This window comes from Poecilia mexicana, unplaced genomic scaffold, assembly GCF_051168715.1.
Source record: "Poecilia mexicana isolate PSO_F unplaced genomic scaffold, ASM5116871v1 scaffold_3, whole genome shotgun sequence".
Classification (NCBI taxonomy): domain Eukaryota; kingdom Metazoa; phylum Chordata; class Actinopteri; order Cyprinodontiformes; family Poeciliidae; genus Poecilia; species Poecilia mexicana.
The window spans coordinates 15973617-15988636 of record NW_028263372.1 but is presented as its reverse complement, the minus strand read 5'-3'; the positions used below and the strand labels follow the sequence as shown (position 1 = coordinate 15988636).

Genomic DNA, 15020 nt, shown 5'->3' with positions numbered 1-15020 from the left:
CGCCGCGCTGTGGAGCCTTGTGCATTGCATAATGGAGCTGATGGGGTAGCTTTCCAGTTCCTAACAGCAATTCTGTCCTTCAGGAGTCAGTTGAGAATAGTAGCTCAAACGCTGCACGGTTCTAAGTGGCCTTGTTGTTACTCCAATAAAAGGTAACCTTTTGTTTTTACATTTGCAAGTACAAATTGTAGCCTTGTGTTGATAAGTTCTTCAGAATTTAAAACCTCTGATTTTTGCTATAAAAAATACATCAAAATGATGGAGTGCATTTGTCAAATTGAGGTGTACAAGGATAAAAATGTATCCTCAGTCTTATTTAAGGAAAGTAAAGCAGGTGGAAATTAGCTGGTATAACTTGGATGATAAACACAGGAAGAAAGAGGCAGACACCTGTGTTTGACACAAGGCTGACACCATCTCAACTAGGGCCAGGTTCACACTGCGATCATCTTGACTGGTGTGTTTTTATAGGGCGCAGCAGCAACAATTAATGCAAGTCAGCTTCTTTCATTGACCATTATGACCAGAGTTTATTATCATTTTGAGTATCTTACTGTGTTATTGAAATTCTGCTCTGTATGCCAAGTTTAACATTTAGTTGAAAGCTGTTTTCGATTGCTATTTTTCTGGAGTTTTAAGAAAATTTTGTAATTTGGTAAATGGCCTGTATTTTATTAAGTCCAGAGGATCCTGCACGTTTTGTCATTCACCCATGCACGTTCTGATGGTGATAAGCTACTCCGTTGTAGCCACAGCCATCCTGTCGTCATCAGATCCTCTGACCGCAAGCAAGGCAGGTTAAGTGCCTTGAAAACACAGACACAGAAAGATGGTGAAAGGACAAACTCCTACCACTGCTGTCACCTTTCTCCCAAATTTTCTGTAAAAATATGAGTAACAATTTTCTGACTTGTAAGTATGGAACATAATAAAATACTCAGGTAGCAGGCTAACTTCTTGCCAGTGAATGTTTAGCTTGAGGAGACGCCATGGATTTTGTTGCTTCTTACTGCGTCAAACAACTTCCATCAAACCAAAGTTTTGTTGGCGAACTGAACTGCTGATCTGCCCAATCGCCTGATTGGAAATCTGCTGCCGTAGTTTCCAAACAGCTATGAGACCTGGAAAAGCAAAAAGGACAGAAACGCACCATCTGCAGTGCAGTTGCACAAATGACAGCCTGTTGCAAAATTCAAACATTTGCTCCACTCTTGGTGGACTTGGAGCAGATTGACGAGTCACGGCCTTCGACGTAACGTCCATGCAGTAATGTGGAAGTTATTTAGGAGAGAGCATGGAGACAAGCTTAACAGTCTCCTGTGAAAATTTACATATTTCGTATCTACTAATATAACACATACAGAAATATTCTTAAACTGACTTGTTTGAAAAAGCTAAAATCAACTAACACCGACTGTTAGCTGCTTCGCCGCTATGAAGATGTTTTTCTAGCATGTTTACAGTGACATCACATCTGTCTACTAGGTTGATAACATTACAGGAACTCACTATGACATCCATTAAGACGCCTCTTAATATCTTTCCAATTTGTCACTTTATAGTGGTTTAGGAGTCTGGATGTCTAATTTTTGTTAGAAATAAGACATAAGCTTCAGTAATTTCATTTCACATTGTTTTGTATGACTCGTGTCTCTGTATCCAACATACAACAAAAACCTTTCGTGCCACACAATGTTTCCTCCTCTCTTCCATCAGGAACAAAAAAAAAAGTATATATATATATATATATATATATATATATATATATACTTTTTTCTTTCTCTCTTTTTTTTTTTTTTTTTTTTTTTAGCCAAGTTTTGGATCCACTTTACACAGGCACAAACACTCCCATAATCAGCCAAAGTGTGCTTCCTTCTGAATAGAGATGAAAGAGAGAAACACACACTTCTATGCACACATATGCACATGAGAGGCAACAACAAGGCACGCGCAAATAAACAGGCAGAAACACACAGGGAAGAAGCACGAGCCATTTGGCACAGGCTCACTATCTAGGGAGGGCTTCAAAGCCCACTGACATGAATTTATGATAACGCCACTGTGCCTATGCCAAACCTGAACCGTTGTTGTTTTTCTCTCACTCCCTTCCCATCTTTTCTGTATGCTCTGCCATCCCCTTGATCAGAGCTTTGGAAAATGCAAGCAGGTGTCCCCCAGTTCCCTTGGAAAGCCGTGTGCCTTTATGTGTGCTTTAGTGCACATGTGCCTGTGTTTATATGTGTGCGCCAAGAATGGGACGTCCTTTGCTGGCTTTCCTCTTTTTTGGGGATTTCTTTGGGATTTTATTTCTATTTCTCTACCTTTAACTCCTTCTCAAGTTTACTTTGGTTTTTAATGCCAGTAGGATTTAAGTGCCGTCTCGTTTTGCGTTTTAATTCCGCTTTATATAGATGTTTGACATTAACGTTGCTATCTCCTCCATCCATCCCCTCCCTTTGTTTTTGTCTGCAGATGAGGATTGTTTAAATTGCACAGAGGAGTGCAGAGTACTGGGTCATTCTGACCGCTGCTGGATGCCTCAGTTCCCTGCAGGCGGAAACCAGGCGGAAGGTGTTGACTACCGCAACAATATGTTTGTGCCGGCCGGGATGGAGGCAGTTGCCGAGACAGAGACCTATGAGACCGTCAACCCCAACGGCAAGAAAACATTCTGTACTTTCGGCAAGGAGAGACGCGACCACACCATCCTTGTCGCCAATGTCAAGCCCTACCTAAAAGCAAAACGTGCCCTCAGCCCCCTGCTGCAAGAGGTACCCTCAGCCTCCAGCAGTCCAACCAAGGGTTGCTCCACGATGCCTCCATGCTCCGCTGTAAAAGGCCCAGCAGATGGGGCTGAGGGCAAACCTCCCCCAGCCAGCTGCTCCATCCACTACGGGCCACCCGATGGTCAATACCTGTCACCTACTAAACAAACAAGAGACCAAGGGGTGTACCCATCGTTGCCACCCTCAGACCCAGTGGCCAAGGTGCTCGCAGAGGCCCGCTCCAGGATCAGTCAGGAGGCAGCAGGTGAAATGGAGTGTGTCCTGGAACAGGCGGAACCAGATTCAAGCCGCGACGGGATGGACGCTGACCAGGTGGTGAGAGACATCGACAAACTGTTGCAGGACTGCAGAGAAAGTGAGGCCACTGGCACACTGAGAAAGTGACTCAAACGACTGCAGCGTAGGAATTGTGAAGATAAAAAGTCGGGGTTTATTGCTATTCTAACGACTCTCATGCCAAAACTGTCACCAAAACAAATCGAATAGGTTAAACCTCTCTGGTCCCCAGAGCGTTTTTCACTGTATTTGTTGTAGAAAAAGTACAGACACTGGACTTTTATTACGTCAGTCACATGGCGACCAACAAAATAAGGAACTGACATCTGACTTTTTCTGAATTTCTAAACTTTTTTTGGATTCTTAAGAAAATTGCAGGGGTTTAAGCCTCTGGCACCTCGCAAGCTCCTATCTAAGTGCCCACCAGCTCATCCGTGTGTTGTTCATGGTCTATCGTGAAATCCTACATATCTTTTTAAGTGTGCGTAGGTGGATTTCTGTTTTGCGTGTTGGACATTGAAACTGAACGACAAAAGGACTACTTAAGGTCAGACCTGACAATCGATGTGGAAAAAGAGAAACAAAAGCCGATCTGTTCGGACAGTGAAGGACAGGAACACAACTTTACCTGTTTCTTTTGTTTGTTTGTTTGTTTGTTTTTTTTATTAAGTGATAAACAAAAAGTGTAGCGTGTGATGGACCAGATCTGTACCTGAAGAGATGTCCTTTTAGAGAGGGGGTTGCTATGGACCAGTCGGATCTGTTTCAGTCGGATTTATTACCAGTGTAACCATGTCTCACCCGTCATTTTGTAACTACATGTGTAAGCTGTGTCTGTCTCACACCTCTATTTAAATGTTCATGTTGCTCAGCAATGTAGTCGCACGCACCAACGTCACCACATGTGCACTACCACTCTGCATACACACACACACGGCAGTACATCGACACGCGCTGATGCTGCACCACACGCGGAAACACGCAAACAAATGAATGCTCACACACGACTGCCCATCTGTGGATTTGTCTTATACATGTACACCATCAGCTTTTAGTCCCCTGTGTACAGTGAATTATCATGTGTGTGACTATGCCTTAAGGCAATCAAGTTGTATAAAAAGGGACATTTCTTTCCTCAGCTGTGAAAAGATAATATCTATATGGTTATATAGATGGCTGTATGTATGAATCCATGTATAGTGTCCGAATATCAGCAAAATATTTATACATTTTATAAGGAGAGAAAAAAAAAAAAAACAAGAATTTGAAGTGAATAGTGTCCTGGAGTTGAGGTCAGGTGCGAAGCATTTCAGGAAAGAACTGCAAAGGACACTGCCATTGTTTCAAAGACAAATATCCAAAAATATGACAAAACAAGAAAATGTCCCTTCACATTATCACTATACATAATATCATTCTATGTGTATATGTATCCAATTTAGATGTGTTTACATCAGAAAAACTGACATATTTTTTATTGATTTTACTGCAATTTCTGTGCATTTGAGCCAAATTGTTATGTGTACAAAAGCTATATTGTGTATTTTATTAAATTAATATATTGTTGTGTTGCAATATACATGGGCTTATATTGTATTTGGCAAAAGTTGCCTTAGTAGCTGTCGAACTCTGTGAGTTTGCTTTAGTTTGGGTTTCTGTTGGTGTTTCCTTTTTTTTTTTTCCATCTCTATTCTGCATCTTTGCAGGCAGACTGGCCTCAGTGCTTTTGAGATGTCGCCTCTTTTTACCCTGAGATCCAGCTGGATCAAATACAATAACTGTTAGAAGCTTAATGAGCCAGCTGATCTGGAAGACGATTCAAACAAACAAACAACAACAACAACAACAAAAAAGCAACAACAATAAGGAGACAGTTTGACTATTTTTACTGAGCAAATTTTTATAAGGCAGCTATTTTCTTTAACAATAACAAGTCTGCATATTTTCTGTTCATTCTGTTTCTACTTTCTTTCCAAAAAAAAGAGAGAGAAAAGAAACCCGCCATATGGAAAGTGGAGTGGTTTCCTTGGTGATCATGAAACTGCCTTACTGTCTCTGCAGAGAGCTTGTTGTATCTGTGGAGCTTTGTGACTGCTTCTTAAGCCCTGGTCCACCAAAATGTGCATTTCCTACAAAGGACCAAAACAGGTTCTTTTTCAACAGTCTGCATTGTTTATGTATGTACTTCTTCTTCAATACATGTTGGAAATCTCATACTTTGCAGAGAGACTTGACATCTGAAATTCTATCTGAAGTTACTTTGGAACATCTTCGCTGTTTGGGTACGTGGTTTGTATAACCAGGTGTCTTTGCATTCAGGATTTCTTAAAATAAAAACAGAAGAAAAACATTTATTTTTGAGAATTTTGGCACGTTTCGGCCAGTCTGAAATACTAATGCAGGGTGCTTTTTCAAAAAAAGAAACAAAAAAAAAACAAATCCCTTACAGTAAGGTAGACGGAACAGTAGGCTACTTGTGTTCTGGAAAATGTGACCACAATCATAAAATGTATATAACCTGCAGCCATGAGAGGAAACTGACTTATTGTGGCACCTAGACATGTTGGAAGTAGAATTTCAGCTGTTGTCATAGAGGCAAATCACACCCATGTTTTTTTTTTTTTTTTTTTTTTTTTGGGACTTCCTTTGTTTGGGCATTCTATCATTCTTCTGTTCTGCATCATTTTGACTTCTTTGCATTTTGCTATTCATTCACTGACATCTCTCCCTTTTTGACTGTTTTCTCTCCTTAGAGGGGCAAAGCAACTGCTACCTTTTCTCCTCTCTTTCATCTGAAAAGTATTTGGTTTAGGTTTACCCTTGCTCTTTTTTTTGCAGGAGAAAAGCAGAATGCTGATTTTTAGACAGCTTAGAGGCTTTGACAGAGGCGCACAAATATTTACGCTTCTCCTTCTTTTTCGGAGGAGACTTTTTTCTTCTGTTTTAATTTAAATATCTGGATAAATCAAGCTAGCCTCAGATTCACATGATACAGGCAGCACAAAGAGTTCCAGCCAGGAATGCCATCACACGCACTCAAAAACACCAGTGCATTTAAGTGACATAATGCTTAAATGCACTGGTGCATTTGTTCATTTCATTTTCATAAGCACTGAAAATGAAATAAATACTTAAAGAGAGGGGGGAAAAACATTACAAAGTTGATTTTGAGTCTTCCTTGTGTACCCTAGTGATTTTTTTGTGTTGAGCAACTTTGTCTGCCTCTCATCTAGAGCCAGCAATCTCTCTTTGTGTTGCGTTCTTGTTTGTTTGATTTCTGTACATATTATGTCCATTTTCCTTCTTTCTCCACCTCAAACTCCATGTTGATGTCCTTCCTTTCTTTCCCGTATTCAGAACAGGTATGTAGAGGACATCCCAGGTTTCATTGTTTTCACTGTCGCTGTCACAATTCAAGGTACTGTCCCCTCTGATGGCGTTCCCTCGCCCTGGCCACTGTCTGCACATCTAACAGCCGAAGGTGAAGAAATGTGCAGGGTCCAGTTGTGGAAAGGAATTCTCTAAAGCCATGGCCCCCTTTTCTCAGGCTATTTGCTGTTTAATAGAGCAGAGGCTGCTGTTCAGGGCCAACGCATAGTTTGGCCTCAGAAGTTTAGAGATTGAGCGTTATGTGAGGTCTCTCATTATTGTCTAATTACACACTGGCATCTTGCACTGTTGGCAGTGCATTACTCAAGCCTAGAGTGTGATATTTTTTGCCCACTTGAGACTTGTTGGCTTTACCAAGCGATTAGGGAAGGGCCTTGTTGAATGTGGCTAACCACCTCTGGTCTATTACTCACACTGATGCAAGTGCACACAGACTCAGACAGTCACTGCTTCACAAACACAGACACATATCAGACAATATGCCTTTTCGGTTTGTTAAATTAAGCACCCGATGATGTCGGTGTTGTTCCCTCACCCACAGGGCCCGCACTGATAGCATAGGGCTCCACTTTACCATGAGCAGCTGGTGAAACGACCAGAGACATTTTTATTTGTATGGATTATCTCTGCTATTGTCTAAAGGCTGTGTTCATTGTGATCTATCTGAAGTTAAAAAAGAAAAACAGTTAAAAGCGCAAATAAAAAGGAAATAACCAAAATGTTTTCTTTCTCTTGTCCTTGTTTGACTTGGTTGAGGAATGATTAGTCAAGGCTCTGATTTAATTTCTCTTTTCCCGGGCGAAGACCTCACACACCCGATACTTCTTTGCTCTCAGTAATCTTTACATGGCCGGTATTTTAACGTCAACTTGATTTGCGTTGTTTTGTGAGTAAGTGCCAGCTTACTTTAAAAGGGAGTTGCAATTTTTATTTTTATTTTTTTTTACTTAATCTGCTTGTTTAATAACATATGGCAGTTCACAGTTGTATGTTTACAAAATAAGAAAACATAAAAATACAACTAATCAGTAATGAGAATATACAAAAAAGTTGTAAATACTTTGTGTTACATTCAAATATAAAACGTTAAATGTTTAATTGGATTTAAACAAATACACCGAATTGGATGTAACTAAACATGTGCCAGGACCACAAACACATGCGTACTTCTCTCTTCACATCTTTTAGTGACAGCCAACAGGCTTCACATTTGCTCTGTTAAAATGTTGCTTATGTAACACATCATTTATGCCTGTTAAAGGCAATGGGTGCTGAACAAAGGAGCATATTCAAAGTGTGACCTTCTTTGAAATGTTTAGCTTCCCAAGAGGAAAAGTTTATTTTTGTTGCTTTTGAATGGGTTTTTTTTAATCATCTGTGCTGCCCAAGACAAAATGAAACAGCGAAGACGACAATACGCTATAGTTCTGCAATAGGGAACCATCATCCATCAACTTGGTTTGATTACACAAGCATATGGCTGTTTCCCTGTTATTCTGCTGTTAAAAGAGTAAAGTTTGTAACTTTTTGGCTTGTAGTCTTGAAAACATTTACAATATCCTGACATTTCCAGGAACCTAGTGGTTCTCTAAAGGCATAGTCATTGATTTTTAAAAATTAGGTTCTGTTAAAGGGTTCTGAACTGTAATATCTTACCTCTTGGCATCTTAATTTAACAAAAACGCATTCTACCTTGCACTCTATCTTAGGCCTTCTCCACACATAAACCTGATAAACCGCCAAGATTTTTATGCCAATTGATCTTTCATCCATATGTAACCTCTGTTTAATAGCACTAAAAAACACACTATAAACAAAACCTCTGGCCAAAATGAAGCTTTACAAATTTTCCTTTTTTGCATGCATGTGGACATTGGAAACCGGAGGTTTAGAAGTAAATGCATGACGGGCAACAACTAATGCAGCGCCGAAATCTCACATGTGACCTTTGTTATTGTTTGGCCTTGCAGTGAAGGAAAGGTGACTTCTTTCACAGAGGTGCACTTGTTCATAAACCCTTCTTGTATTTTATAAGCCCAATTGCTCCAATGTGCTGAGTTGCAAAGGAGAAAGTGCACTTGGAGGTGAGCTGTCTTACAACAGGTATCTGTCCCAATCTACACACAATCCTGTTCAACCTACATGAGTCCACATACTTGCTTTAACATGATTCCCAGGTCACAGTGTGTTTAATTGACTTTATTTTCTAACACTGTATTTAAAAGTAGTTTTACCTTTCTGTCTGTCCACACAAATGTTTAATTCCTGAAAGGAAGTCTTAGTTATTTTGAAGGATTGAGATTGGTTGGTATGGGTCTTAGCTTTGCCCCACACTTCCCCCTATGGGGTTGGCATGTTTAAAACAATGCTCTGTAGTGTAATTCAACGGGTTTGTGCGTATGAACACTTTTCTTAAACCGGACGAAATCATTTTATAGAAACAAATTTCTCCGCAACATCATTTTAAAAAGACCCAGCTACATGTGAACAAGGCCTTAAAACAACTCCAATCACAAAAGCACTCATTTATTTATGTGAGCACTATTTCATGAATCTGAGAGCTATTTTCCCATTTGTATTCTGCAATTACTGACTCAAATGCCAATGTACACAGAACTGCACTGGCAACAACCACAACCATTGCAACTCCTCAGTAAAAGTAAAAGTAAAGTAGATATTGGTTTTCATTCTAGTAACTGAAATTTTATAAATCAACTAATTTGCATAATAGGCCATCTGCATGTGATTCTAATAGAAGTTGCAGTAGAACGTAATGAGAGAGACAAAAAAAAAATAGATTCCAGTTCTAAAACCCTATTTTGTTAATGTCAAAATACTAACCCTCCTCTTTTTCTGGTCCTGAGACCTGGAAGTGATCTAAAATAGAAAGTATGTTTTATTTATTCATCTTATTCTTTGTTTTATTTATTTATTTATTTATTTATTTATTTATATTTGCTATTTTTTTTAACTGTAGTTTACTTTTCTAAAGTCTGGTTTGATTTTTAACCTTATGGCCCTGTTGAGAACCTAAAATCATGTTCAGCGAAACACAAATATTTTTAACCACAATATTTGTAGGATCTTTAAACAATCCACATAAATTAAACCAAAAACTGTTAATGGAAATCTTTGACTTGCTAGGGGCTCAACCAGCAGCAGCTTTTCCAGTGTCTTTGCAGTGTGAACGTGAGGAGGCTCTAATTTCAGCTGTGAAAACTTTGGGAAGGTGATGAGATTTGTGGTTGTATCTGGTGCTTGTTGAGAAAAGGAAAAGTAATAATAATTAAAAATATATATATTTTTTTTAATTTAAGATCTCCGATAAAGTCAGAAAAGACTGCTACAATTGTTGCTAGAACTCATTAAATGGATCAAGGTGGCAACATTAGGCAGAAGACATAAAGTGCTGCTAATCAGAATAACTACAAAGCATAAAAATGTGGCAGTATAAAACCAATAAAATTACTTAAAGAAACAAAACTTTGCTCACATGAAGCTCTATGACAAGCTGAATTTAGAAGTTTATTTGAAGGTGGCTAAATCCCTCTTTGACTGCGCTCCCTCTCAACCTGGCCATAAGCTTTGAGCTGGAATGTTCAATTACTAATATTTATTTAAAAAGTGGTTTTAAAAAACTGAAATTAGCTGCAGCAGCTAAGTTAATTGTTTATGCCTGTAAAACTCAATGTCAAAAGAATTCATTCAGCTACATCAAGGCAAATTATTCATGGAATAATTTATTATTTGAAGAAGACTCAATCAAATTAATTTTTATTTTTGACCAGAGAGGGAATGTTTCACCCCTTGCTAGATTAACAGTCCATTCGTATGCGTCAAGCGTTTTTCTTTACCCCCTCCTTTTTTTTTTTTTTTTTTTCTGTTTGTATCTAACTAGTCGCCTCAAGGCAGATATTAATTAAAAAGATAGCCGAGGCACTCCTACATAAAAACACCACTTCTAGGACTGCAGCAGGTTCATGCTCGACTGGTTCGTTCTGGCCGGTAGTCAGAGGTTTCAAAAACCCACAGCATACCTTGGAGCAAATAACAGGCTGTCTTCTCGTACGTGTTCTTCACCTTCAACCAAAAACTTTACAGATCACACCACTCATTAAGGAAACCGCATGAAGGTGTGAAATATTAATGACAGAGCATGGTTTGTAGCAGCTGGGCATGCATAGTGAGGTAAATGCAACCCAAAGATGAGAGGATATGCATTTCAGCCCCACATGTCCACAACACACTCCATTCCAGAGTGACTCAGAGTCATGAAACTGAAACTTCAACCACAATGACAACGTCCCTGTTTATTCGTGAAGCACTAAACTCGGCGTATAGTTTTAGGGTATGATGTACTAAATGAATCTACTGCCCCGTTTAGTTGTTTAGTCTCAGGCGAGCTCAGGTTGAGGTTTCAGCTTAACAGTAGATGGGAAAACATATTTCTGCATTTTAATCAAGGTCCTCGATCCAAATAGCAGTGCTGATGGGATTTAATCAAGCACTGTTCTGTATTGAGCTGACTAAAAGGGCAGCTGGGGAGAAGATCATTTCAACATTAGGAGGAGAAGGTATTCATCATACTTTATTGTAAAAAGGACATGAATTGTCCTTTCATTTGTGACAGTGTTCAGGAAGGTACAGAAAATTAGAATATGTGACGCATCTCTATGAGAGGAAGACTATGTCTGTGTGAGAAAAAAGCCCAACAGAAAATGTAAAAGCAAGCCTCTCATAGAATTGAATAGCTGGGAAATAAAATGTAGGACATTCAAAGGACAGACTGGAGTTAAAGCCAGACAAGAACACTTTGGGCCAGGTAAGAAAAGTTTTTAGCTTTGATCAAAACTAAACTCATTGTGGCCTCCTGGTCCATTATTTGGGATAATAGACCAGAGTATAGTCTTAACCATTCAAACAAAGCAACTGTATTTACTTAAAGGTTCATAAGGTGAGAAGGGGGGTGCATTTTGACAGGTCATTAGTCCTTATCAAGGCAATATGGAGAGATGCACCACAAACAACCACACATGTACACAGTCAAACCTGATGAGAGTAATTTTTTTTGGATTGGGGAAGGGAGTCAGGGTACCTGAAGAGAACTCACTCATTCACAGAGACAACAAGAAACCAGGCCAGAATAAAAGTAATCAGCAATCATTGAAACTTTACACATCTCACTCTCTGAAGAGAGAGAAAGGGGGCGGTGGCTCCAAAAGGCTGAGTGCCCACTTTAAGATCAGACTTCAGACATCTTCCTTAAAGTTTTCTCTTTGTCCCCTGCTATAACTATAGGTCCCTCTGCTTGTGCTTATTCTCTGCTGCTCTCATGTTGTTGTCTTTGAATTTGCTCTGATTGCTGTAGGAGGGAGGAGGTTCAACTCTGCTGCCCTAACTATCAGAGTCCCTTTCCACACCCTCAGAGTGGGAGAGAGTGTGTCCCCATTTCCTCGTCTTCCTGGTGTAAAATGTATTTACAGTTGCCACAACCACCCACATCCCCTCCACACCTAGTTTTATTTAACATAAATAATAACTATAAAATATGTTTTAAATTGATGTATTAAAGTTTAGTCTTAGAATAAACATAATTTTTCAAAAGATTACTTTATTGATGAACATTGACAAAATTTCAAAGCTAGATCAATTCAGTTCTGCTTTAATGAAGTATGCAGATATGTTCATGCAACTGGAATATGTTTTAATTGTTTTTAATGTAAAAATCTTAATAAAAAAAAAATGTTTGTTGCAAAGTCAAAAATATTTCTCTCTTCATAACTGCATATTTTGACTTTTAAAAAATCCACTCATCACTTTTGAAGTCGCATCTCATTTGTGTGAAAATATGATTGTCTTCCTGCCAAGGTGTTCAGATGCTTTAAGATGAACCTGAAAGAAAAACAAAACAGGAGTGCAGCAGGTTACTATAGCAACAGTATTTAAGACTCTTGCCTTCATCAAACAAGAGGCAAAATTGCCTTTCTTTGTTCTTTTTTGAAATAAAAGTATGTTGTCAGCTATTTGGAGCAAACGTCAATAAATATAGAATACATGTCAAATCAAATATTGAGTATGTTTGCTTCTCTAGCATTTTCACCTGAGGTATTGCTCAACTAAAAATTAACATTGGTGGAGAAACTTGCAACAAGTTGTGAATGTTTCATGATATATACAAACTAAGCAGAAAATGGACAGAATTTTGTTTATGTTCCCCAGACTGCGTACTGCAAGTCCTCGTTCACTTTAAAGCCTTTTTCACCGTTGTGTTCGAGTGTTTTCTTCACCTGAAGCAAAATTGAAAGCAACCAAATAATGGCTCCAGACAGCTTCTGTGAAGGGACCAGTTCACATCAGTGGAGGGAAAATGCTAGATGAAAAGGTCAATAAGCAGCACGGGAAACTTAATATGAAGTAGACATATGAATTCTATCACATGGATTAGTGCCGCTGGCAAAGTGCAGGACTGACTGACACTGCTGAATCAATTCATAAATATCCAATGTCTTCTGAGTGAGACACTTGAGTACTAAGGGGACCTTCCACTAAATGCCACCAGGACTTTTAGAACTATTCCATTCAACTATTTTGTCCCTTGTATTTGGTCTTTTTTCTTTTTTTTGCTTGTGATGACTTATGCATGTGAGCTGTCAGCATTCTTATATTTCAGTAAGATGTATGTCTTTATTGGTTATGTTTTCAAATTTGGCCATTAAAAAAGCTACTTTCAAATGTTCTTGTCTTTCTTCACACGAAACAGGAACTTATCAAAGAATATTGATGAGGACGTTTTTGTTGCCTACAAACTGAATCTGCCTCTGCAAGAATGTTTTTTTTTTTTTACCTGTGGAAAAAACAAACAATCAATACAAGTGATTTAGAAGTTAGCTTTTGTTGATATATCATCAGAGACCAATGGGGAACGGATGTATTGGATGAAAGAAAAGACAGATACCTAACTGACTGGACTATAACACCAGGATGTGCTCTGAACCAAATGGGACGGGGGGACAGCAAGGTCAATATTACAGTAACAGAATATGACTTTGGGGACAAAGTTCTTATGACCAAACCTATTGCGCTTTGGCAGCACTGCACCTTTGATCCATTGCTCCAATATCAATTAGCCATACAATCGTTAAATGAGCTTTTAGTCGCAATGTCATTTTGAGAGCGTTCTTTGGGAAATATCTCGTGCTATACATACACACTGACGTGAAAGAGGGGCACATACAGACGGGCACCCCCCACGCTCACCAATTACTTTTGCTGCATGATAAATCACGGTGATAGGAAAAATAAATTAGTGGAACAAATTATTACATTTATCGTAATAGCTTTTGCTCTTTATCTACCATATTTGCTTACTTTGTTATAATAAGAACACAAATGACATTTCCAAGCAATTATGTGATTTAGTGCTGCCGTCCTGGCTGTCTGTCTGGTTCATCAAGCAGTGCTGCCACCTTCAACAACCTCAGTGCTCACTGTGGTAAAGTCAGACATGTCACACTGTCCACACAAACCCACAATTTTCAATGAGTGTGGATTTATAGATTTTGTTCATATAGATTTAAAATTACAAAGGGGATAGCTGGAAGAAATAGGATTTTCTGACTTGTAATGACAACAACACCATGAAGTTTATATTCTTTTTGACTTAGACTAAATTTTTTCTCGCAGCTTTATTCTTTTTTTTAGTCTGATCCATATGTGACTTCTGACTGAAAGAAACATTGATGCCTTAGAGTGGACCAGTCAGTGTCCCAGATTCTGATAGAGAATCTAGGGAGGTAACTATTGGGGTGATCATCAAAACTGATCAGCAATTATAATTGTTGTATTCCATGTAAAGATGTTTTTGTTGATTATTGTGAAGGATATAAGTAATTTTGCAAGTTTTTATAACAATGTATTTTTTTTCCCCAAAATTGATATGCCCATTGGTTCATTTCTTGAGTGAGAGCCACCTCATCCCTTGTCAGAAACACTTTTTGGTTGAATAAAACAATAATTTCACATTCTAGTCTGGCAAGGCTAGAATGTGAATATGAACATATTTTTTTTCCCAATTGTAAAACTTTACATTTTCTCTTTTGGTTCATAGCAGACATGGTTTGGCAGAATGACAAATTCTCCTGCCCTTCTTCTGCGCTGAGACTGATCTGACCAGTCACAACCTAGGAAACATTTATCTTCTGCTACTGTTTCCATTTGTCCATTCTGGAAAATCTTTTGTCTTTAGCATGATATAGTATGTGTAATGATGGGAACTGGAAACCTACAGTGAGTTCAAAGCTCCATCCCCCTGCCTGCCTCCCTTTGATTTTAAAGTTCATGGATCTCCCGTATGAACACAGCAACAGATATCATGCAGGGACATCGGCCTCACTTTGAACTCAAAACCATGGTTCACAAAGGCGATTAAAGCCTGTGACAGCTTGCCTGCACATGATTAGACAATCCTTCTGAGCTTTAAACCTCCACAGCCACCCCCCAAGTATTCCCAAAACTTATCAAATGAAACACGAGAGTTAAAAATGAACTCCGTATCAATGACAAGTGAGA

At 38.8% G+C, this 15020-nt stretch overlaps 1 protein-coding gene across 3 annotated transcripts in view; it reads left to right on the top strand.

The window, feature by feature from the left end:
* LOC148160195 (protocadherin-17-like) overlaps positions 1–7171 on the top strand; it is a 61214-nt gene extending 54043 nt beyond the window's left edge. For all 3 annotated transcript variants that reach the window (XM_088004228.1, XM_088004226.1, XM_088004227.1), the window contains one exon: positions 2473–7171. In XM_088004228.1, the coding sequence (XP_087860354.1) occupies positions 2473–3170 (698 nt within the window). In that variant the 3' untranslated portion in view covers positions 3171–7171. The remainder of the gene's footprint in view (positions 1–2472) is intronic.
* The last annotated feature ends 7849 nt before the right edge of the window (positions 7172–15020 follow it).